A 25267-nucleotide genomic window follows, 5' to 3' on the forward strand; every position below is an offset into this window, starting at 1 on the left:
TCTTTTTTATCCTTTAGTTGCACTTCTTGGTAGCATCCTGTTCCTTTTCATGGATGTCATGTTTACTTTAGCTCTTGCATGGTATAACTTAGAAAGTTCAGGAGTCCTACACATTACTCTACATTTTGTTGAGATTTTTTTGTTCCCTCCCAACTCCCTTCCCTCCCTTCTTTTCTTTCTTTTCCTGTCATTTTTTTTTTGTCTGTATCTTTTTTATAGAAAGCATACTTCAAATGTGTGCTGATCATTTGCTATTCTTTCACGTTCAAGAGTGGGAATTGGAGGCTCTGTGTGGGGACAGGAGCTTACTGTCTGCTGGAGTTCACTATAGGGGGGGTAAGTGGAAAGCTGCATTTTTCATTAGAAAATCCTTGCTGTTAGTGCATGAATGTCTTTTCACTGAAACTCTTCTGTTTCTCCAGAGAGAAATATTCTTTCTCTGTATTAGTGAGTTCTAAAATAGGGTCAGAAAGAGAGAGTGAAGAAAGGAAACTAGGAACGTTGTTGTTCAGCTTGGAAACTTGAATTTAATCCTCATGTTTTCAGCCTCAAACATCTTTCTGGACCTTAGCTGGGCCCTGCATCCGATCCTCTAGCCTTTCCTCAGAGAACAGACCTCTGTCTCCTGTCTCCGGCAGCACCAGGCAGGGCATCTGTTACTCCACACACTTTGACATCATCATTTCTCCTGTTTTCGACTTGGGACCTTACCCACTCAGCGCATGACGCCTGGTTTCTCCAAGCAGCGACCCTCCCATGGGTTCTCTGATAATCTGGATCTTGTAACTGGGGGCACTTACACCATTTGTATTTAATGTGGTTACAGATATGCTTGAGTAAATCTGTCCTGATAGCTTATTTAGCTGACCTTACTATAGAATATGGTGTAGTGTGGTAGCACGAAGAATTTTGAATTCTTAGGGGTAGGTTCAATTCCTGCAGTTCTAGAAATAAGAGGGTTTAAACCTCTATTATTTACTCTATCAAAGTAACTCTTTTGTCAGACATATTTCTTATGTCTGGGGAGGAATGCTTGCTGTTGAAATAGGTAGTGAGACATGTCATATACATAAGGCTAGAGTCAGGGGAAGAAAGTTTTTTCATAATAAGTGTATTAGCTGGTCATATCAGAATCGGGGGTAGGATGTGTCCTCTGGCAGTTTTCTATTTGTCCCATCTGTTCTTTGTTCCTTTTTTCCATCTCTGCCTCATTTTGGATTGCTTATCTTTTTTTATTCTATCTTACATCCTTTATTGGGTTATCAGTTATTACTCTTTGATGTATTATTGTTTTAGTGGGTTTTTTGAGGGTTTACAGCACTGTACACTTAGCTGTACTGTAACTAAATCATCAGTCTTCTCTTCACCTGGCATTGTGTCAGGTCTGCCTTCAGGCGACGCTGTGCTACTTCACGTGTGGCATTTTCACTTCTCCAGCCTTAAAGTTTTACTTGCACTAATTCGTACTCAGCTGAATATTCAAGGAGACCTCTTTATCCAGATGTCTGAATCTCTCTCTGTGCAGTCTCTCCTCTCTGTTTTTGGCCCTGTAGACTCTGGCCTGTCTGTATTCCCAGCTCTGTCTTCAACTTGGGGAGACCTCTGGGCTCTGCTGATTTCCATCCCTTAGCTACATTCTAGAGACTCTGTTCAGGCATTAAACTGGGGCAACTGTATGACTCACTTTGGCTGTTTACCATTTCTCAGGAATCACTGTTCTTTGTTACTAGGTGATCTGTATATCGTTAACTACCATTTCAAATATTTTGTCTGGTTTTGTAGTTGTTTCAGGAAGGAGCGTAAATCCAGTTCTTTGTTGTTCCATCTTGGCTTGAAGCAGAATTCCCCGTGCACTTTTGTTTGTATAAAAATATGTTATTTTCCATTCTCTGATTTCTCTTTTCCTTTCTTTTTGTTCTTGTGGGTTTATACGCTTTTTTTTTATTGCCTTACTATAATTTTAGTGGTATTTTAGAAGAGACTGATGGATCCAGGAAAGAGAATTGATGGTAGACTGATCACATGCATTTAAATCTCCATAATACTTTTCACTATATAACTAAGGCTGACATTTGAGATCAGAGTTGAGAGCTGAGATAGTTTTGCCATTCATAATATTAACAGTATGTTTAATAGAAAAGGATTAATGAACATAGCTTGTCAGCTCTTAATCTACATTTTTGAATTACTATTTACAAGTGTAAAAATAACTTGTACAAGTTGCAGATCTTGGAACTTAATGTGACAAATCTGATTCATGCTGATCGATGGGCAAGACTCATTTCTATCCCCTTTCTCTGTCTTTATATTTGTGATCCTGAGGGCCTAGCATGTGGCCAAGAGCAAGTCAGTTAGAGGAAAAATATTTCACACTGTCATACTGATTAATACAATAAACACCGATTCCCTGCTGCATTCTTCTAAGAGAAGATAAAACCATGAGTAAGGGGCAAGTTTGATGAGCAAAGTATACATTATACGTCTTATGACCCACGCCAGCATTGGCTGATGGCATGAGCCACGTGTCCGCGAGAGGCTCTGGGATACAGAGGAAGGACCTGTGGTCAGTGCCGCCTGGAGTGCCACGCTGACGAGGTCTTTGTGTAGTCTGGACAAAGGAGGGCTCTGAGCAGATTCTTAACGTACACATCAGGGCTGGGAAAGTGTGGGAGGGTATTTTTAGGCAGAAGAGAAACGGACCTGCAGCGAAAGAGCTGGGAAAAGGGATGATGGCGTAACTGCCAGCTGGCACTATGGCCGGAGCTCCTGGTGCTTATGGAAGGTGCTGAGAGGGAGGGAGGCATGGTGGGCAGAGGCTGCCTCTTTCAGAGAGCAGAACTAAATAGTTCACTTGGAAAGACAGCCCTGCTGAATTGAAACAAATATTATGGAAAGCTGTCATATTTGTGATTTAAGAAACATTGGTGGACCCCAGTCAGGAATGAATGAAGAAATGAAAGGAAACTAAGAAAAGGGACATTTTACTTCTTTTAAAATGTTAAAGCTGATCTCATAACCTTTAAGCCTCTGAAGCATGCAGTGCTGTAAAACAGTTCAGTAAGTCCTCTCTCCATACCCTCAGGTCTTTATTTTAAAAGCTTGACATCATCAGGCATTGCTTGCGCTCATTTTAATCTTATTTAATAGGTTTTTAATTAAACAAGATTCATATTGATTAGCATTTGAAGTTTGCCACATGAGTCACTTCTTCATGTCTTTCCCAGAATAGTTGTCCTTGTGGAGAAGAAGGATGGAATTGTCTGAGGAAGTTTGTGAAATGAGCATAGACTGTAGGGAATGTTTTGAAATTTTTAAACTACTTAAATGTATGTATTTATCATTCACAGTGGTGTGAACCTGGCATAATTCAAAACCTGGAAGTGTTCTAAGTGATAATATCATCCTGTTGATAAGTCTAATGTTTATTTCTGAGTTGCTGAGAAAGAAATTTGATTATTCTCATAGTAGCTAATATGCCTCTAATTTCCTGCCTCTTCTTGACTGTTTACAACTAAGTATGTCGGAGTGTAACATAAGCAGTAGTATAAAATGCTATGTTTTCATTCTGAGCTATTTTCCAGGCAGGTTCATTATTTAATAAGTGAAAAAGGTGTAATTTACCATCGAAGCCCAAGCCCTGAAATACCAACTCATGGAAAAATACTTACTCCTAATTAGGCCCTTCAGTACGGGAGTACCGCGTCTGACAGAATATACTGGACATAGCATATAACAAGCACTGCCTGGATGATATAACGGTGTAATACTTGAGAGTATTTGGCAGAGAATCAAATGAGGATGGGAGAAATTTTTATATTTAAAACTTGTGTGTTTATTAATGGTAAACAATTAAAGAAGAGTTAGCCTGCCTCCATGTTCCAATAGATGCTTTCCATTGTAACTTTCAACGTCATTTACTGCTCCAAACATTGAAAACCAAATCTAGAGTGCTTTCAGGAAGAACAGATTAGAAAGACTTTGACACTCTTGCCACAGCTGAGGAGATTGCCTTGTGGGCACCAGTGATGAAAGTGTGCCTTAAAGACCTTTGTTTGTGGTATGAAATCTCAGACTCGTCTTTGTAGTTGCTCTACCAAAGGAGCAGCATGTGCCTAGCGGATGTGTTCTGGTCACTCATAATGCAGCAGTGACTTGAAGGATCACTCAGACATGATCACACTTTTCAAGTGGATAGTGACTGAGGACACTGTTGATATAGAGAGGGTGAAAGATACTAGCTGATTCAGCCCAAAATATCTGTGGCTTAAAACATAACATCACATGAGAAAATGCAAGTGAAGTGCTGAACACATCGTGGGCTTAACAGATATTTCATGTGCATCAGCAAATTAGGGCTATCAGCTCTTAAATGTATCAGATCTCTGTGCAAATCATACTTTGTTAAGAAAGAACGTTATCTCACAATTGAAAATTGAAAGGACCTGAGGCTTCTGCCTCCCCTCTTTTGTGCAGCCCACACTCACGCCAGGGTAATGTATTCTGTTTCAGGTAACTGCTTGATGAGGACTGTTTGTAGAGAGCCCCAATATCATGAATACGATATAATCCAAAGCGTACTTCTAAGGGTCTGGTTTAAAATAAAAGCCACGTTCTCCCACAGAAGCCTCATCACACAGGCTTAGCAGTCTCCCCAAGTCAATCCAGAGCTGGAAGTGTACCCTGGAGGGCATCACCCTACTCCTGTGTCCATGTGATTTAACAAGAGTTTCCCAGGGGAATTGCACGCCCCTGTCTTCCTGAAAAGCTAGGAGTACATCTTCAACTCCCTTTGGCAGTGACAACCTCCCACCAGGCCATCCTGGGAAGAGTGGACTCCACGTCTAGGTCCTGGTGGCAGTTCCTTGGGGCAGAATGGCAGAGTTTCTGCCCTCCCAGCACCAGAGCCTGGCAGGATGCTTCTCAGCCAGGACTGGTGCCCCTGCAACTGCCCTTCCCTTTCCTTTCAGAAGATATGATGACGCCCTGATTCCTTGCTCTGGGGTTCCACTCGTTCCAGCCAGAGGTTTCTCTTTCCCTAGACCAAAGTAGCAGGGAATACCATTTCTTAGCTTCTCTCTTCTTTGGAAGAAAAAAAAAAAGGTATAAAAGTGGTAAGCATGAGACTTCATGTATCCAAAGACAGAGGTAGGGTCCACTATCTTCGCTGTCCGAAGAACGATACTGCAGAGGAAAGCTTATACTTGATAAACTTGGCATGAGATAAAGAACGAAAAGAAAAAAAAAAAAGGTTCAGGGGATGCAGTGGCCCCTTGTAGGTTGTATATGGGAGCAATCCTGGGGCTCAGGTCGCTGGGCAGCCTCCCCGCTTCCACGGCTCTGGCTACACGGACAGGTAGCCAAGTTGAAAGGCGGGGGATTAGGAGAATGCTTTGCAAAGCAAGAAAGAAGGGAAGGAGAACCATCCCCAGTGGTATCTGAGAGCTAGGAAGAAATGGTGGTCCTTAATAGCAGAGTAAGGAATGCCTCTAGTGACCAGAGAGAGTTGGGGTGTGATGCTTTGGACCCCAGAGGAGGGCCACTGTCTCCCATGACTGCACAGAGCGTGCGTCCAGGGCAAATTTCTCTAGGGTGACAACTTGCGTGGACTCACGATAGTTTGCTTGGGGGATCGCCGTGCCCCACCTGGGCCAGAGTTACTGCTTAACAGTGCTAACTTGAGCAAAACATTATAGGATATCTGCTTCTGGTATAAAAATCCTCCTCATTAGAAAAACTTGATACCTCAAAGAATGATCAGGATAAACTACATCCCTGTCCCTCTTTTTGACTCAGAAACTCTGTGTGTAACTGGTGAGGCAGTAAATTCTGTTAAGCTCCAGTTCTGGGTGTGGAGTGTGTAATCAAAGATTCGTTTTCCATCTTCAAGGACGATGGCTAGAGCAGGACCTCCAGGTAGACAGATACGGTGTAGTCCTGTGATGGAGAAGTACACAGGATACTGGGGAGCCCCAGGGAGGGGCTGGGAGAAGAGTAGACAGACGAGGCTCCCGCTTGAATTGACTTTGAAGGATGACTAGGAGTTGGCGCATTAAGGAAGTAGAAGTAGCAGAGGGAACAGTACGGCTCCTCCCAGTGCAAGGGTGAGGAGGGAGATCGGGGGACTGCATGTTGTCCCACAAGCTGGGTACATGATTGGGCATCAGGGCAGGATGTGATGTGAGCACTGCCGGAGCAGGATTCAAAGATAAATGTGCATTAATCAGCTCACACCAAGTGAGAAAAGCAGTTTTCATATTTTACCGTTTCTCTTTCAGATTCTTTTCAAAGTCGAAGCAATTACTGATGTCTTTCAGATTGCTTAGGTGGAACCTCAGTTTTATTTACAATAGTGAGTTGTAAATAGAGCAGGTTATAGAAGCTACTTAGTAAATTTGGGGGATTGAATTGAACTGCCTTTGGCAGCTCTACTCTATATTTAATTATAAAGGACTGGCTTTGTTTGCTATTTTTCAGGTACCACGATCAACAGGATGTCACTAGCAACTTCCTGGGCGCGATGTGGTTGATATCAATAACTTTTCTCTCCATTGGCTACGGTGACATGGTACCTAACACATACTGTGGGAAAGGAGTCTGCTTGCTCACTGGAATCATGGTAAGTGTCTTTTTACTTTCCGACTCTTATGAACACTCAAGAAGGTACTCAGACCATTCCGTACACGTGCATAAGTCATGATAAGCTACTCAACTTCCCAGCAGCAGGAAGGCAGCATGAGTAAATCAGCTGGCAGAGAACCCCAGCCGTTTTCATGTGAACTCTCCTCGTCACAAAGCTCTGAGCACACAGTGCTGCTGGGTTGTTCTCTGGGGCTGTGTGCTAGTTTGATAAGTAGATCTGACCTCAGAGCTTTAGCTTCAAGGTCAGAAAGTTCTTTGTCTAAGTCTGGGCTCTGCCACTTCCTACTTGAGGAAAGGAACTTGTGAACTTGAGTAAAACTCTCTTCTCAGAAACGTGCTTGCCTCATCTGTAAAGTGTGGACCGTAGTAACTGTTTTGGAGTGTGCTGAATGGTTGAAGAATTCCATTTTTTTCAATTATCTAATTAGATAATATTTGTCATTTTAAGAAATGCTTGTGGAGTGCCACTTACAGCGCTGGCCTAGGGACTGGGCACACGGCAGAAAAGCCACAGAAACGGTCCCTGTCCTGTCTTTGTGGATCTTACAGGGAAAAACCTGCTTTTTAAAATGATTAACAAGTGATTGTTAAATACATTTGTGATGAGGAAGTAAGGCTTCTGATCGTATTTGGGGACTGAGGGGGAGGGATGGGACCTACCTAGAGAGATAAATCCCTGGAAAGCTGACTCTGAAACTGAGGTGGGAAAGGTGTGGTCAGGTCAGGTGGAAGGAGGGAAGGGCATTCCAGGGAGAGGAAATGGTTTATTTGAAGATAGACAAGGAGGAGCTTGGTACACTAGTGCAGGGCCCCTGGGCAGGGGCGTACAGAGTGGGGAAGTGGCGTGCGGCCGGGGGTGGGAGGCCAGATCTCACAGCACTCTTGAGAGAGGTTTGCTGCCCGTGGGGCTGGGCCGCTCCTCTGGGACGCCTAGCAGACTGACAAGTTCCTTGCCCCTTATAGACTATAATTTGGCCAGGAGTGGTATTTCTCTTAGTTGTGTGAAAATGGAAGGCTAGCAAGCTGTCTAAAACTTATTATAATGTGGTGTGAATCTGTAAATGTCTAAGCCAGAGGTAGCGGCAAATGGATGCCCCACTTTCAGGGACCTAGGTTCACTTTATCTTTATCTGCTTTTTATAGTTTGGGTACAGCAAAGAGCATTATCCTCATGCGTGTTTGGTTTCTGCCTACGTGAGGATGTGAACTAGGACTGGAAGCTCCTTAGGCAGGAAATTCCCCGAGTGTCTGAAGTGAGGCATCCCTGCCCGGCGCCTCCGCTGTGTCCACCCCCACGTGGGCAGGAGAGAAGCAGGCTCTCCTTGCGAGGGCCTCTGAATGGTGGCCAGCGCAGCCTGAGTCTTCAGAGCAGCTGCCTGGGAAGACTGTTCCAAGAGTCAGGACTAGCTGGAAGGACACGGTGCCCATGACATACACAGAGGGGGAGTCTTCTCCTCACTGAGAAGTACTGAACTGGGATAAGGCAGCGGGATGTGAAAATAAAATCTGGGGGCCATTTTCAGGGTCATCAGGATGACTGTATGTGGAAGAGATAATTTGGGGTCACAACATTGTTTGCTAGTAAGAGAAACATACAGTTTTGTGAATTTTAGAGATTTTTTTTCATTACGATTGGTATGGTCCAGTATGTTTTACTATGGGATCATTTCCTCCTTTTTCCTCAAAAGATGGCATTATATAGTATGATACTCTGGGAAATGGAATTTGCATGGATGTATTGTGGGAGGACCCATAAAGGCCCACAAGGGACATGAATGATGCTGTTTAGAAAAACAGAACTGGTAATTGTAGAATCTTTCCCCTTCTGCTTCTTAGAAACAATTTCCTTGGTGTTGCTTTTTGGCAAGATACTCCCCCTTTTATTCTTGAATCAGGTATGACTCAGGGTTTGTGCAAACCGCTTCATTTGCCATGGTTCGGAGCCAAGCTTGAGGTTAACCTTGCCTGGATCTTGTACTTTTCTCTCTCCTTTATTTTTTCTTTGTCCCTCATGGCTCAAGAACAGTTCTCTCAAAGTCTCACCTGACAGCAGAAATCTTTTATTTAGTTGCTTGAACTACTTTGTTGTTTAGGTTTCACTAGTGATCTTACTTTGTTGTTTTTTAATATAGGACACTTTTAGTGTGTATGGACACAAAAATGTTAAACACAGTGAAATTTACAGTGACGTCACTGCTGCCCTCTAAGCTCATGGTGAAACAGTCCTTCTGTTCTTAGGCCGAGGAGCTCCACTCCATCTCCCTCTTAAGGACAGGCATTTCTTAATTAACCCAATCAAAAATTGTTCAGTTGCGTATAGAGAAATTCAGTGATCTTTGTAAGCCTGGTTGAAATACTGTGTAGAGTTGCATTGGCTCTGTCCCTAGGCCCAGCAAGTTCTCACGGAGTCAGGCCACAGGGCAGTCTTCTGAGGGCGGGCTTCTGGGAACTGGTTATGTCCCAGGTAAATTTCCTGGGGATCAAGAGCCTATGTATTGATATTACCAGGAAGCTAGTACAGAGAGTGGCTGACGATATAGTGTTCTAAAAGGTTAAGGTTTTTTTCATAGTCCATCTAAAAGGTTAGTTTTATTTAGATACACTATGTTTCTATTTTGTCAGACAAATTGTTTTGCCTTTGATCGCAAGAAGTTTACCAGTTTGTCACTTCAGGATCATCCAAGCCCGATAAGACTTGTTTTTATTAAAGGCTTTTTTTTTGTTCTTTCTTTCTGCCTATTCTCCCTCGGACTTTTGAAATGCACGTTTAGCTAAAATGCACATTGTTAGATTTCTCAAGAGTCATCTCTCTGGCCTTTCATAAATTGTGGAAAAGAAATATAATTCACAACCCTTCTGGGAGAACACGGGGTCATCCCTGAATCATCTTGTGTATTATCTCTGAAGTACTGTGATTCTTTGTGCTCTTTTATATTTGAATTTTCTTGTTCTTGTGGTTATGAAATTTTGATAGAATTTATACCTTTCTGGTTTTTTTCCTACTTTGAAGTAAAAGACAGTTGATCTGAATGTTAACAGCTACAAAGCTTTCCCATTTTCAAAAAGTAGACATGAAGAAGCAAGCACTGTGTGTTTGCTTCATAAAGCTAACGAAACCAAGGACTTATTTCATGAAATCATCTCAAATATTCACATTTCATTGGTAAAAACTCAAACTGTAATTTAAGTTTTTTAAATAGCTTAATTTATGTCACAAGTTACATTTTTGGGAGCCAAGGACATTAAAATTAATCTGCCATGCTCTGGGCAGAGCTATATTGTCAGACCGTGAGGAGAGAGTTTTCCAGAATATTTTCTAAGAGAGAAACAAATGGTCGTATCAAAAAATAACCTCTCCTCCCCTGAAATGTAAATTATAAATCCAAAACATATCAAGCAAAGCTTTTTAAATGTTTCAGGTTGTGTTTACAATGTTATACATAGATGATTATGAAAATACTAGAATAAGTGGATTTTGTACACAGAAATTGAAGTGTATTGAACAGTTGAAGAATTACATTTTTTCAATTACATAATTAGATAATATTTGTCATTTTAACAAATATTTGTTGAGTCCCTGTTGTAGCGCTGGCCTAGGGACTGGGGACACAGCAGAAAAAAAAAAAAAAAAAAAGAAATTGTCCCTGTCCTGTTTTCATGGATCTTACAGGGGAATACCCACTTTTTAAAATGATTAACTAATGATTGTTAAATACATTTGTGACAAGTACATGAGGAAGTAAGGCTTCTGATCATATTTGGGGACTGAGGGAGAGAAATGGGATCTACCCAAAGAGATAAATCCCTGGAAAGTTGACTTTGAAACTGAGGTGGGAAGCACGCAGCTAGGCAAAGTGGAAGGAGAGAAGGGCAACCCCCAGGAAGAGGAAGTGGTTTATCTGAAAACAGGGAGGCAAGGAAGAGCCTGGCTCACCCAGTGGGCCAGGGGTGTACAAAGTGGGAAAGTGACGTGAGGCTGGGATGGGAGGCCAGATTTTGTGGGGTTAACCAGACCTAACTGGTAACAGAGCTTAAGAGACAAAATCTTTCTCTCCCTGGATATTATTTTTAAAACGTAAGATCATAGGATTGCCTAATAGACAAAGTCATTCATTAGCCTTCAAGAGAAAACCATTAAGGTTGAAATTACTTACTTTTTTCCGTATTCTATCCTTCCTCTTTTTGAAGAGATACTAAGGACCTAGGGACTTACTATTGTGGATTTCATAACTACTGGGATGAAATCTAAATGGCTTTATTCTTTTGGTTGAAGGTGGTAGGCAAATAATACTGTTATATCATGGTGTCTTCACTATTTGTCAGTACCAGCTTGTTTCTCAGTATCTCCAACTTTAGAATAGAGAAGGTTATCCTATCCACCACTGTATGTCTCTACATAAAGATACAACACAAGCTGAAGGCTACCATTTTCCTCACCTCTGAGTACATGTGATTGTTTCAAGAGTACAATACAGCCTGATTGGCAAGCGTATCTTGTCTAATATTAAAATGAAAGTCATTCATTTATCATTTTTATTTCTCTCTCTATAAAATTATGGCCACTCTTTAACTATTTAGAGTATGAATGGCTGCATTTTGGGCATAATTACTTTTAAATATGGAGCAATTATGTGCCGATTCCTAGGGACACTGGTTACTATCTGAAAAGTGATCCTCTACTAATAGTGATGTATGAACCCCTAGATTTTGACAAAGTCCCCCATGGATTCTTCGACAAAAGTGAGATTACTCCAGATATGAGTGATTTAGGTTTCTTCCATCCCATCAATAATTCTGTATAAAAAGCAATGTATAAAGGTTTTCTACTTCATAACAGTTTAAAAATTACACCAGTTAATTTTAAAAATTTTATTCAGGGAGCAAAAAAAAAAATTTCTTTAAACCACCTCAGGATGAGAGCATTTCATAATAATTCTGTCATCAAATTTACCAGGTGTTAAGAAGTCTTAAGGTCACACGGTGACTCGGTCAGCTGTCAAGGGTTCAATAGTTTTTATCCTCAAGGGCAGTTAACACTATACTGTTAACATAATCAGAGGGTATTCCAAAACACAGCCATAAACTAGCCAGAGCTTAGAGAAAGAGAGTGACTGGTATTAAAGAAGGCCCAACCTAAAGTCTGATTATATTTCTGCTACTTTCTGTCTTTGCATTTAAGGATAATTTTTCCCCTACCAGTAGACATAGGGATCCTGAAAAACTAAAGGCATTTCTTGGTAGTACATGTGTGAATTAGCCAAAAAAAAAAAAAAAAAAAAAAAAAAAAATCCCAGGATCCTTTTATGTGTCTTATACCATTTGATATGAAGTGTTTAATATCAAATAATAATTTTTAAGAGGTTTTTATGTTACTTTTATTTTCAGTTCTTTCTGGTGTGACTATTTTATCTCATCAAATACAGCCCAGTGAAGAGAGCTTATCTTTAAATTCTTACATCATCCCCGGAGGGGATGATGGGCCCCAAGGCTAAATTGTACCCCACTGATGCTCTAAGCGAACCTTCACTGCTCCCCACAAAAATTTCTCAAGAAATATGATAGCTGCTTTCTTCAGGTACAGGCAAGTAAGTAGCTGGACGTTACTGTGACCTTCTAGCCTTCGACTACTGACTCTACAATTCCACCTCAGGTTTCTGAGCTGTCAGCACTCTGAGCTGGCAGGGCTGCCGTCCCCGTGTCTGGGATCTGCGCCTCCCCCCCTATCCCCCCCCCCCCCCCCGCCCCGGCACTGGTGCTAAGAAGGAGACTTAAACCCAGGGACGAGTCACTGCCTATGGCCGGGTTCATGTAGCACTTCCTTCTTTCCAGCCACCAAAGCACAAGAATGAGCTGAACAAGTAAATTACCCTAAAGGAGCTTTGAGGCTCCTAAGCTCACGTTGTGTCACTGAATTCAAAAGACCACACACATACCTTCTGCCCCCTTCCTTAAGGCGAGGACATTTACCTTGACCTGCACCCTCCCGTCAGCCACGTAGCTGACCCTTGAACAACACAGCTTTGACCTGCGTGGCTGCACTTGCACACAGATGTTTTAGTAGTAAACGCCTCAGTCCTGCAGGGCCGTGGTGGGCTGCATTCGTGGGCCCGGAGGGCTGACTCCCCCTGACCCCCTCGTTGTTCAAGGGACAACTCGATCTGAAGATGCTCAGAGGCAGGGAATTTTGATAAAGGGAATCTGTCTTCAAAATTATCTTGAATCTTGTTTATTTTCATGACAGAGATCTTGGAAAACTCCAGTGGGATATAAAACTAAAGCTAAATGTTTCATAGACTTTTCTTTGCCAGAGATGCTTGTTGTACGTATTCTTATGAAAGAATAATTGCGTCAGGCAAGTGCACTAAAAATATATTTATTATTCTAGGACACTGAGTCAGTCAACCACAGGGACAGAAAAAGGGGCAGTGTTTTCAAGTACTCACTTCACCTTCCTTTTGGAGGACAAGTTAATATTTTTAGATGAAAATTAATCTTTTAGCTGTTTTATTAACTTGGTTGTACTTGAGGTAGAAAGCATGAGTTTTTCAAAATAACTGTACTTTAGGAAGTTTTCACTAATGGTAGTCTTTGTCTGCTTTCAAAATGAACTTTGACCTTTTAGGAGCTATTGTGAGACTCAGGAGGATACTTAAACAGGGGAATAATTTGAACATTAGCACAGGTTAGCAGCGTCATTCTCCGTGGTGGTAAGTAACCTGGAATTTCTCCCAAATTTATAAATTTCATTATTATTATCTATCTTGACCCTTCGGCAGATGCCTTTTTAATAAGGAAAAATCAAAACCTTTCTCAGTATACTGTTAAAGGAATTCCCCTTTTCCATAGGCTTGTCTGTTAAGCTATTAAAGCTTGAGCCCAAAGAGGTTTTTCATAAGTACTTGTAGGATCAGCATCACCAGGTGATCTAAAGTAAAAATGTCACTTCTTTGAACTTTTCAATCAGCATGTGATCAGTGATCTTGGGGAAAATGAGCTACCTGAACTTCTTTTACATTCCAGGGACCAACATGGCTTTCAGTGTGTGTGCTGTATTAGAAAAGGAAACAGTGGAGAAAAGTTCTGTATTTTAATTTGGCATCTAAGACTCTCCAGGTGCTGGGATGGCTTACACTTTCTGTCATTTGTATGTTCGCTTTAATCTGGTGTTGTGCGCATTAATACTTGTGTTTGCTACGACAAGGCATCTCTCCCTGCTTTTCCTTTCTTGCAACATCTCATTTGTTAGAAGGAAAGCTGACAAATTAGCCAAGGAGAACTTAAACCTTTGATTTTAATATATTGGCTTCATCAACAGTGGGGTTTCTTTCCAATTTAGTTTTTAGTTGTCTGAGCATCCTGAAGTAGCAGGTTAGTTATTTGCTTGGCTTTTTTCTTAATAACATAAATGAAATAGAAAAGTAACCAGGAAGCATTTTCTGACTTTGGGGAAAAGACTCTGACTCATCTTGTTAAAGGCATACTGGAATCTTAATTTCAGAGAGTAACATATGTTAGTCCCCACTGTTTCTATATCCATTGTGATCATGACAGGATTTGGAGACAATGTTGTAAAAGCATATTTACTTTCATTCTTATTCAGTTTATGAGACACAGTGGTCCAGGAAATAGACACAAAAGGGACATCGTGTCCTTACTTTAATTACTGTAACCATTAATGTGTTGGCAGAAATTTACCTTGAACCTAGAAAGCTTTTAGAGGTGAGCCAACTTCATTGTGCATAACTCTAAAAGTTATTTTTAAAAACCTGATTCTGTACATATCAAAACCTCTTATGATTTATTAGGAACCTAGGGAGGAATCAGGCTTACAAATAACAAGTAAAAACTTTGCAGGTGAACAAAAAGAGGTTTCTAAATGGCTCTTGGGGTACAATTTAAATGGTACAGTTCAGATAAGGGAGTGAGGGACACAGGTAATATTTTCAATCATTATTTGTCAGATTCACTTGCTTTTCTCAGTTGCAACAGGAGTACTCATTTTAATGCATGAGACTTTGGGCTGAGTGAGAGGACGCTCAGCAAGAAATGGGCCAGGAGCAGGAAGGAAAAATAGAGCTCAAGAATAAACACAAATAAAAATCAGATTCCATAAGCTTTTGATACCAGTGATTTTCCATTCCGGTTGGGATTTTGATTTCTTTCCAGAAGAATCTCAGCAGCGGCCTCCAGCCAGGGGAGAGCAATATTCAGCTTCCAGTGCCAACTGCCACTCAGAGATAACTCTCCAGTGGTAGAAGCCCCTCAGGTTTTGTACCTGCTGCTGATTAAAAAGCCATCGCTGCTCCTGACACTCCCCGACTGAGGAGCGCCTGGGAGCACACCTGCAACAGGTGATGCCGAACTTGTCGAGCAGATGCTACCGTCCAGCGGGCAGGTGCTGATTCAGGCTGGTCTCTCATCAGAATACTGCAGCTTACTCAGATTTGGTGGTAGATGGTTGAAAGTCAACAGAAGTATAGATGCTTCAAAGGCCACTCTTCTCTTTGGTACTCAGCTCCAAAATCACCTTGCTTCCGTTGTCTGCACAAAGAACAAAATATCAGGATAGCGATCACTCAGTCCAGACATTTCAGACCCTGTCGCCTGCCTTTGCTTTCCTTGTTTATCGTCTCCTGGATGTCTTCATTCGTAAGTGAAATGACTCTGCTAAGAACCTTTGTTTTATCTCGTGTTTAAAACAGAAAGTAGTTGATGCAGTTTGCCGTTTTCCTGTCATATCCTCCTTCACTTAAGCAGTTAGCTCTTAGCTCTGTTAGAATCACACGGAGAGCTTTAAAAGATTCTAGTCACAGTCATGTTTAAGAACAACTGATTTAAAAGTTGCCCCAGTAATAAAATAAGAATAATGTCTTTCCTTCTTTTGGTAACTAACCATATTGCTCAATTTTTAAACAGTCATACTTCAAGAGTTAATCATATAAAATAAGCTGAATTTGAATTTGTTTTGCTTTGACATACAGTGTTCCATATTGTATTGCGGATGTGGAAAGGACCATGAATAAGCATATGGGTGGTCCTAAATAGAGATGAAAGTATTATGAGATGAGGTAAAGGGTGGGAAATAGATCAGAGCTAGTCAGAGTTCCTAAGTGAATAATCACTTACTCTGCCTTAGTTGCCTTGTTTCTAAAACCAGAAGTTTAAACCAGGTAAGTCTCATGCCTTCTTGCTTCTTCCTCTGATCATATTATTAGTATCACTTCATTTCTGAGGATCCTGATTTCTTCATAGAGCTGGGTAGGAGATATTTAAACCCTCTGGAAATACTATATTTAAACAGTAGTGGCTCATTAATAAGGGCACATCTCTATGACTGTAACGATCAGGGCATGGCAAGACAGGGCAAGTATGCATGTCCGTATGTATTTTCTCCTGTCTTCACAATCTTGTCCCTCCTGCCAGATGTGTTGCAACAACTCAGGAAGACCAGAAATTCCTTCTTTGGTTAGTACTTGAATGGCTAAATTACATTTATTAATTCAAATAAAGATGATTTTATATAATTAATTATAAAACAAGTAAAGTATGTTCATGAAGAAAGATCATTTTTCCAGGTTGGATTTTTTTTAAGGTTAATAAGGATATGGAAAGGTTAGGTTAGGTGTTTTCTTTTAACTATAAACTGTTGTCACTTTTTAAACGTGTAAGCATATGTTTGTGTAAGTAATACGTATTCATTGCAAGGAAGCACAAAGAACAAAGTAAGTTACTAGTATTCCATCCGTTGAGAGAGAAGTTCATTTCACACTTGGGTTTCTTTCTTTCCTTTCCAAATACTTTTTAAAAAATGAAATTGGGGCAAATTACATATATAGGCTACTAACTAACTTGCTTATTTAAGTATATCGTCCTTAAATATTACAGAAAAAAATTCAATATACTGTGGATATAGTTAAGATGTAGACCACATTTTAAGGTGCAGAGTTGCTATCATAACCAGTGATTTTTAGACCTACTTGGTAACGAGGTAAAACCAGGTTACCTTGTGGGAATCAGACTCTTAGGTGGCTGTCTGGTAAGCACGCCACCATCTCGGCTAACATAAAGGGGATGCTATTTAAAATTGGGTTAAAAGGATTCAAAAATCCAGCAAGCTGCTTTTTTACCATTTATTTCTTATAAATAAAATGTATTTGATACAAATATCATACTTTTGTTTTTAAACTACAATCTAAAGGCATGTTACTTGTGTTCATCACCATGTGTTTTCTGTAATGTTTATTGAAGACACCGGGCACTACAGTGCTTTTTATCTGTGATGCTTGTGTCCTTGGTGCAAAACATTAATGAGGTTGAGACCAAAAACACCAACTCTGCGTGGTGCTCTTGTCTCCTGGTTTCAGGGTGCAGGCTGCACAGCCCTGGTGGTAGCTGTGGTGGCGAGGAAGCTAGAACTTACCAAAGCGGAGAAGCACGTGCACAACTTCATGATGGATACTCAGCTGACGAAGAGAGTAAGTCACCAGCCCTCTGTCTGCAAAGGGGATAGCATTAGGGTTTTTTTTCTTGGGCCTCTGAAGCGGAAAGGACATTGTTTAAATTTGACATCCTTGGAGAATCAATTCCACTTTTTTGCATTTTGAGAATAGAGTCTTTCTAACTTTAGGTCAGTTAGGAAATAATTGGACAAGCTGGTTATTTACTCAAGGATAAAAATAGACCACATAAATCTAAAATAGGCATACTTCATTTAACATTTAATATTTTCCTGAGCTTCTGGGAGACAGTCACTATGCTAAAGACTGGGGTTGCAAAGACCAATAAGAAACTAGCCACTGCCTTGAAGGACCCCAGGGAAGGGGCAGAGAGATGTTGAAACAAGTGTACACTGGTGGCATGCTCTGTGATTAGTTTTCTTCCATCCAGATGCCACACCATTTTCATCTTTACAAGTTTTTGAGGGAAATGCTATTATTATACCCAGTTTACAACTGTGTAAGCCAAGACACAGAGGTTAGGGAACTTGGTCAAAGTCATCGTATCACAGGTCAAAACTATGTAAAAAGAAAAAAAAAATTTTTTTTTAAACTAAATTGTTAGCCTCTCTTCCTAGTCATGTGAGACACCAAAATAACAAGGTCAAAAATACTTAAAGATTATGTTCGAGTCATCTTGCTGTATGACCACTCCCCAGGGTGGAGTCCGGTAAGGGTCTCACTGACATAACAAAATACACTGTCATTTGGTAACTTAACCCATGAGAGAATCAATGGAAATTCCAAGCAGAGTTCTAATTGTAGTGTTTTTCACTCACTCTTGATTTTGGTTGCCACTGTCCTGTCGGCCTGGATTTATCGCTGTGGAATGTCTTCTGCTGCTCACAGTTTTCTCTCATTTTCTTCAATTCCTGAAATCATTCTCCAAACTGGTGAACATTTCTCAATGTTAGAGAAGAACACACACAAGCCCTCCCACGCGGGGAGGGAGGGGGTAAGTGAGCTGGGGGGGGGGGGGCACAGTTCTGGTCACTGTCAAGGGTAGACTAGGAGAGGAAAACACAGACACAGGAGGTTATTAGTCCACATTGTATCCAAAACTGTAGCATGTGCTTTGGGTATCTCATGTGCTTGTTTGGATGCATTCTATACTATACAGTTTGTGTTTAAGAATCAGAAGTTGTACAAAATCCCAAAGAACCCTGCCACAAAGTCCCTCGTATACTCCAAATTTGGTTCTTATTGTTATAAGCAACTATTTAGTTTTATTTCAAGAAGGAAATACGTAATTGCTTTTCAAGAAGGAAATACGTAATTGCTTTAAATGTACTTTGGGATATTGATATTCTATATCATTACTGAAACATTTTAGAAGCTAGAAAATACAAGAACTTTCACTTAAAAATCTACAGTGTAATATGGCCACATACTGCCCTTGACGAGGCTTTACTCAGTCTCATTCAGGAGATACTCCAGGTTGATTTTATAGTTTAGTCGCTCTGGTTGAGGGTCTACCCACCTCGTCACTACTGAGCTTCTGGGCTGGATATTTGTCATGCGGGACTCTCGTGCCTCGTGGGATGTTCAGCAGTATCCTTAGATGCTAGTAGCACGTCCCCCAATGTGTGACAACCAAAACTGCCTCCAGACATCGCTGTGTGTTCTCCTAAAGGGACAAAGTCACACGCAGTGAGAACCCCTGCTTTACCTCGTTCTTCCCCAGAGATCAGGAGACTGGGACAGTTCCTCTTAACAGATCCTCTCTGAGTAGACTGCATTTAGTGTCATCTCCTCCTTCCTGAGGATATCAAGTTTGTTTAACAAAAATATACTATATAGTGGGAGAGTTAACTGCTGAGGAGAAAGAGCTGAAATGTATTCTAGGACTGAGAGAATTTTAAGCTTTTATGGTGGTGTTCCTTCAGCAAATCAGATGAAAGTTCTGTTTTTTCCTGCTTGGCAGAAAAGTGCATTTTTGCTCCTGTTGCTCCTGCCCCCTTGAAGGGACTGTGGATTCAGCATCTAGACGACTTTCTTTTGGTTTTTAGGAACAGAACTCATTTCCCAAAACTGACCGAGTTTTCTGATGTTACTGCTGTTCTGCTTTGAGTTTTTGTATACAGTTGACAAACTCCCTGCGGATAATATTGAAGCATGAGTCAGACTGTTGGTAGAAAGCTTTTTCAGTAAGAACTGCTCTAGCTGCAGGATTCCCGTGCTCCATTGTGCTTTTATAATGCTTTATTAATTCTATTATCTCATTTCTTTCTTCAGAGTGCAGCTACTTTGCAGTATTTCTTGTGAGCATCATGTCTCTCATAGGTCTGAGAAAGACACTCAAGCAGGCTTGCCAATTGATCGGTTTTTGTAGGCAAAATGTCACTAAGTACAAGAACAAATGTTAAAATGGCATTGAAATCAAGCAGAAATTTCTGGTTTAGCATACCCATTCCATTATTATACTCAATCCAACATATGAAAATAGTAGCCCTCTTGTGGTCCCCACTGCATTATTTTATACAAAGCCATCAATTACTAGGTGTCATTCAGTTGGAATTGATTCCATTTGGTTATTTATGGAATTTTTAAGTGGACCCATTTATAATTTTAATTTTTTTAATTAAAAATTAAAAATTTTTTTAAATCTAAAATAATGATCATTTATGAATTATTCTAGGGAATAACCAAGAGTAAACAAGGACCTAATAGTTATTGAGATGAGAGATTAAAAATGTAACTTCAAGGGTGCTACTTATAGCTAGAGAAAAATTGTAAGTCTCCCCTAAACACTACAGGGAAGTTTTCTGATGTTCACACCAAGGGTAACGATGGTAGACCTGAAATCTGAACATGATTCTGAATGTCAGATGATGCTCCCTAGAGGAAGTGTCACCTTCCGAGCCTTCCATTGTGTATTTTAACTGAAGTGAACAATTTCTATTGAAAAAGTTACTCATCAGGTACAAATTTTGAGGAACAGTTTTATCTGGAAATCACTTCTATGTAGGACTGTGTACTGGCATTAAGGGAGGCTTGCCCTATATAATTGTAAAATGCACATGACAGTCTGCAATCCAAAAATGGCCAATAGACCCATGTTTGCAGAATAATCTAACGGTTTGAAAATGAAAGCATGAAAGCAGTAACTTGGCAGTAGGTTCGTCAGACAGCACCCGCTGAGTAGTGGGCCTGTGGCACTTCTTCACCGTACAGTGGCAGTGTGTTGACCATGCTATATAGCTTTGGGAAATATATTATTACTATTCATTCAGGTCTGTCTGAATCCAGAGGAAATCTTGGAGTTTGGTCCTGTGGATACTTTCAGTTTAGAAAGAAACTTGCCAGCAAGCACCCAGACGTAATGTTTAAAGTCACGGATGTACCACGAAGGGTAATGATACATATTAATGTCCACTGTGGATGTTTTCAGTCCTGTTAAGAATTCTCAATAAGATCCAGAATCAGAACAGTAGTGCGCAGTTATGTAATTTGTGTCCTACTCATCTCTTAATAAGGGAACAGAAATTCTATAGGATTTACTTTCTGGAGCTTTCAGTGGTCCCAAATGCATCGACAGACCTACTCCCTGTGGGTTTGCATGTCACTTCCCTGTAACAATCCCCATCCTTCAAACCTGGAGAACACTGTATGTTTTCCACCGTCTTCTGTTCCCTTCAACCTTACAAGGGACAAGAAAAACCTACTATTATGAGTAGAGGGTAAGTTTTTCTATTGTTGGATCTACTGTGTGGTGGTGGTTGTATTGAAAAATAGCACTTAAATATGATGCTTTAGGAGATGCACTCCTGTGTTTGAACGGGAATTCAAAAGAGGATGTTTCACCATAAATGCATATATCTCTCTGTTTTTAAAAGCAACTGTAGGGATTTCATTTTCAGATGAGGAGTCAATTTTTATTTTCAGCCTGTAGTTGTACAGTGAATATTTACTGAATGAATACAAATTTTGTAATATAAGGCCTGGGTGCCATCCATATGAAACGAAGCATATTTAAATTACCAACAAAGTCATAACAACAGAGACTTTTCTGTCAGTTGATTAAATAAAGGGGGCTAAATAAGCAAGCAGTGTGCTGAGTCACTCCGGGAGGCCGGATGACTAGGTCTCCTTGTACATTCAGTGATGGAAACACGGCCACCAAGCTTGCAGAGGCCACACTTAACCTTGGCGCCCTGGCGTTTTGCCTCTCCCTGGGGAAACAGAGACCAGGGAGAGAAGCACTGCACCAGCAGAGGGAGACAGCAGCATCACTGGGTTCTTTTTAAAAAACGAGATCAGCCCCTCCCTAATCATTCAAGGTAAGTGTTCCCAAACAGCTACAGGTACTTTTAAAAAGGCACAGAGTCAAGAAAACCAGTTTTTGAGAAATAGCTGCTAAATAAAGCTAGAGCTTACCATGATCTTTGGGAAGAAGGACATGACTGACCTCCAGGTTTCAGACGGTTCTGCTCTGGAACTTATCAACTGCTGTGTTTGTTTTCTTAACAGGTGAAAAATGCAGCTGCCAATGTACTCAGGGAAACGTGGCTAATTTACAAAAATACAAAGCTAGTAAAAAAGATAGATCATGCAAAAGTAAGAAAACATCAACGAAAATTTTTGCAAGCTATTCATCAGTAAGTACCAGCCTTCACTTTCAGCCCGCACTAGTGACTCTGGGTTTCAATGTTTTAAACTTGGTAACTCTTCTTTCATAAGGGATGGAAAAAACAAAACAGTGTCATGTTTGTTCCAAGAAGACAGTTGTTGGCATTTTCATAATTCCAAATATGATATCCTTAAACTGTCAGTTCATTTAATGATTGTAAATCATCACTATTGGGAGAGTTGCCATGTAACATACATTGTCTCCTTAGTTTGTGTTTTTAGATAGAAGCAAGAATTGGATTAAAAACTGTATTATATTTCCACATTTAGTTTTATATATAGTTCAAGATGTTTTGTTTGTGTATGGGGAGGGAGGACCCTCGTACTGCCCAGCCAGGATTTCAACGTTTTATTGCAAAGTCCTTCTTAAATATCAGCGCCCTCTTGTGGTCGGTCTAAGATTGATAGGCTGAAGCTCCACCTTGAAGATAACGGCTTATGGTTGAGCTGAAGCTTGGGTGTCCAGGTATTCATTCACCAGCTTGTCTCACTTGCCTCAGAGAGGCAGGTACTCAGAGCTTCGCCAATTTTTATTTTTTTAAGAGCACTTTCAGCAGAAGATAGAGACTTTGCACATAGCCCTCCGCACCCACACAATATATACTCCCTCAGTCATGATGACATGTAGCCACCACTGTGGTATCATACAGAATAATTTCATTGCCCTAAAAAATCCCTTGTGCTCCATCTAGTCATTCATCTTTCCATTGTTTCTCATTGTTTCTGTAGCTGTGTCTTTTCCACAATGTCATTTGGTTCGAATCGTACAGTTTGTAGCCTTTTCAGACTGACTTATTCCATTTAGTAATACAGCTTTTAAATGTCTTCCATGCCTTGATAGCTCATTTCTTTGTGTTTTTTTTTTTGCACATATTTTTTAATTTACATATATGTACTATTCATTGTTTCTAAGACCATTTGGAACTCTACTTACTTTTTTAAACTTACATAGTTATCAAAGGAATAAAGCCAACTATAAAATAAGAATTAATTCAAAAAGATACACATATATCCTAATATTAACAGCAACATTATTTACAATTGCCAAGACATGGAAGCACCCAACAGTACATCAAGAGTGATGTAGCATCTGTGTCTGTGATGGAATACAACTCACCCCTAAGAAAGAAGGGTATATGGCCATTTGTGGCCCTTCATTCACCTTTTTTTTTTCCACCTCAAAATAAACATTTCCATTACATCAAAAATAACAAAATACCCAGAAATATACCTAACCAAGATTCTGAAAACCAAAATGACACAAAGCAGTGGAAAGATTTCTTGTGCCCATATGGAATGAAATACGACTTACCGTTGATGTCATTGGTATAGTTTCATATAGCCACAAAAAAAATGCTTTGACAGTTTTTGTAATATAATTCTATAGCCATGTGTAAGTGGTGGGTATTTATATAAATTGTCATAGAACTCAAGTTAGGACTACATCCACACTGAAAATCTTGGGGGACCGCTCGGTAAATTTTTTCTAATTTTCCTGCAGGTGAGATAATTTTAAGACTAAAATGTTAGGAAAAAACACTCTGTGGGGAAATGAAGTTTGAAAACTGTCCCTAGGCAGATGGGCACATGGCCACAAGGCGCACAGACCTGAGCTGAGGGCTCCACGGCGCAGATTACCTGGGTCTCTGCACATGCTGCTTTCAGATAAAGTGATGGAGGAAACCACTTGTGATTCTTCTGCTGCTTTCAGACATTTCTCCTTCTGTTTCTTCTGTAGCAATGTGTCCTTCTAAAGTAGATGACCTGCAAGCAAGTGAAAAGTGCTCTGAATTGTTTTGTAAATTAGTCTTGGGGCTACTGGGTGTCCTTTGAGGGGGGAGGGTACGTACTTCTACATTGTGAGAAGTATATGGGCTGGGTGTGGCTAGATTATTCTCATTTTTCATATTTATCTTTCATTTTATCTTAGTGAGTGAAGTCAAAGTAAAGCACACAGGGCTCGATTCCTAAGGGCCAGGACTTCCCTACCCCCCTGTTCAGACACAGTGAGACCATCAACCTTGTCAGTCTGCACCAGGGGAAATTGGACCTTGTTGGTTAAGGAAATACTGACAAATTCGTTGCATAGAGCTCTCTTGGCCTCTCCTATTCTCTGATTTGTCCTGAGAGCTTTTTCAGTAGCTCTCCCTCCTTCTGCCAGCCTCCTCTTTCCTTTTCTTCTCCAAGCTTCAGAGCCTCCCTCCCAGACACATGACCTCTAGTCTCTGACGGACACCTCACCCTCCAGGCTGGTGTCCTCTTTTCAGTACTGTATCTATCTTTGGGGACCGTCACTTAGTGCCAGGAAGCATTCTGTTTCTGTTACTTTTAACTCTTTTTCTACTATCAGTATTACCTTCAAAGTTTCTCATTCTTCTGTCTCAAGTAGAGACCCATCCATGAACTTGTCTCTGAGTCAAGAAATCCCATCAACTTAATTTCTATAACAGAGAGTGTGAGATTACCCACCTTTCAGAAAACCAGGCTTCTCAACAGCCCTGAGTTGGAAAAGATGTAATCTAGCAAAAAAAAAAAAAAAACAAAAAAAACAAAAAAAACAAAAACTGAATTACTTAGAATATTCTCCTTTTAACCATATCCTATCATACTAGGCAAAATGTTTCCTATTGTTTACGTGAGCATCATGTATCAAGGAGACCAAGATGACTTGATACAAGTTCTTCCTTCTGAACTCCAGTTCTGGAGGAAGCCACGCACTTTAAGGATGACAATAATCGGATAGTGCTTCTCTCTTATCAGTACGCCAAACCCTGCAGAATCTTAACAGGATCTTCCAGTTAACGAATCGAGCCCCCTGTGCACCACTGAACACCACACTGTATCACTGTGCTCCAGAATATTTTACAGTTTCTTTTCTTTTGTTTTGTCTCTTTATTTCAACAAAATGAAAATAGAGCTCGGAAGTAAGTTGTGTGAGCCGCTCCCTTCGACATTTGCAGAATTTTCTACTGGCTGCATGCACCCAAGCGGGTCCCTGATTTGTGAATTTTAGTAGTCTGACTGCTGCTATGGAAATGTGATCCAAAATCATGATATTTTCCTGTGATAAGTGAAGTTCACAAGGAAGAAATCAACATATGTTTCTTATTCTTCTTTTTTTTGGGGGGGGGGGATAAAAGCACAATACACAGCTGCATGTTATCTTTTATTCTGGCAGCTGCAGCTTAAGTAGGCTTCTTCTCCCCATTCTCCGACGTTCCAGGCAGTCTAAACAGCAACGAGGCAACATAATTTAAGTTCAAGGAGCTACAGGTATTCCAATCAAATAGGGCTAATCTACGCCAGCTTTCCAGATTAGCGGAAAACAAAATGGGCAAAATTCTACTGTCATGAACGTAATGCAGAAATCCCAGACGAGTAAATGGGGCTCCCTTGTTGTGAAGGACCCACCTCAGGCAAGGGACCAGCACCGGCCCTTCCGCTGGGCTTGCAGAACTCAGGGCTCTCCTGCCCTCACAAGTTGCTGGAGGCTTCTGATCTGG

The 25267-nt window shown here is 40.6% G+C and overlaps 1 protein-coding gene and 1 long non-coding RNA gene across 10 annotated transcripts in view; one reads left to right on the forward strand and one right to left on the reverse strand.

Moving 5' to 3' along the window:
* KCNN2 (potassium calcium-activated channel subfamily N member 2) overlaps positions 1-25267 on the forward strand; it is a 363080-nt gene that overhangs the window by 332588 nt on the left and 5225 nt on the right. For 4 of the 5 annotated variants that reach the window (XM_074360473.1, XM_074360474.1, XM_074360475.1 and 1 more), the window contains 3 exons: positions 6475-6616; positions 17004-17114; positions 21606-21733. In XM_074360473.1, coding sequence (XP_074216574.1) covers positions 6475-6616; positions 17004-17114; positions 21606-21733 — 381 coding nt within the window. The remainder of the gene's footprint in view (positions 1-6474; positions 6617-17003; positions 17115-21605; positions 21734-25267) is intronic. The other variant, XM_074360476.1, reaches the window with a different exon arrangement.
* The window catches only part of LOC141577068 (uncharacterized), a 401469-nt gene continuing 387777 nt past the window's right edge, over positions 11576-25267 (reverse strand). For 2 of the 5 annotated variants that reach the window (XR_012505589.1, XR_012505591.1), the window contains 6 exons: positions 24234-24283; positions 23403-23528; positions 21513-21644; positions 17915-18762; positions 17060-17134; positions 11576-15180 (listed from right to left, as the gene is read on the reverse strand). This is a non-coding gene — a long non-coding RNA (uncharacterized LOC141577068). The remainder of the gene's footprint in view (positions 15181-17059; positions 17135-17914; positions 18763-21512; positions 21645-23402; positions 23529-24233; positions 24284-25267) is intronic. The other 3 variants (XR_012505593.1, XR_012505592.1, XR_012505590.1) reach the window with 3 other exon arrangements.

The sequence above is a fragment of the Camelus bactrianus genome, chromosome 3 (genome assembly GCF_048773025.1).
Source record: "Camelus bactrianus isolate YW-2024 breed Bactrian camel chromosome 3, ASM4877302v1, whole genome shotgun sequence".
Classification (NCBI taxonomy): Eukaryota; Metazoa; Chordata; class Mammalia; order Artiodactyla; family Camelidae; genus Camelus; species Camelus bactrianus.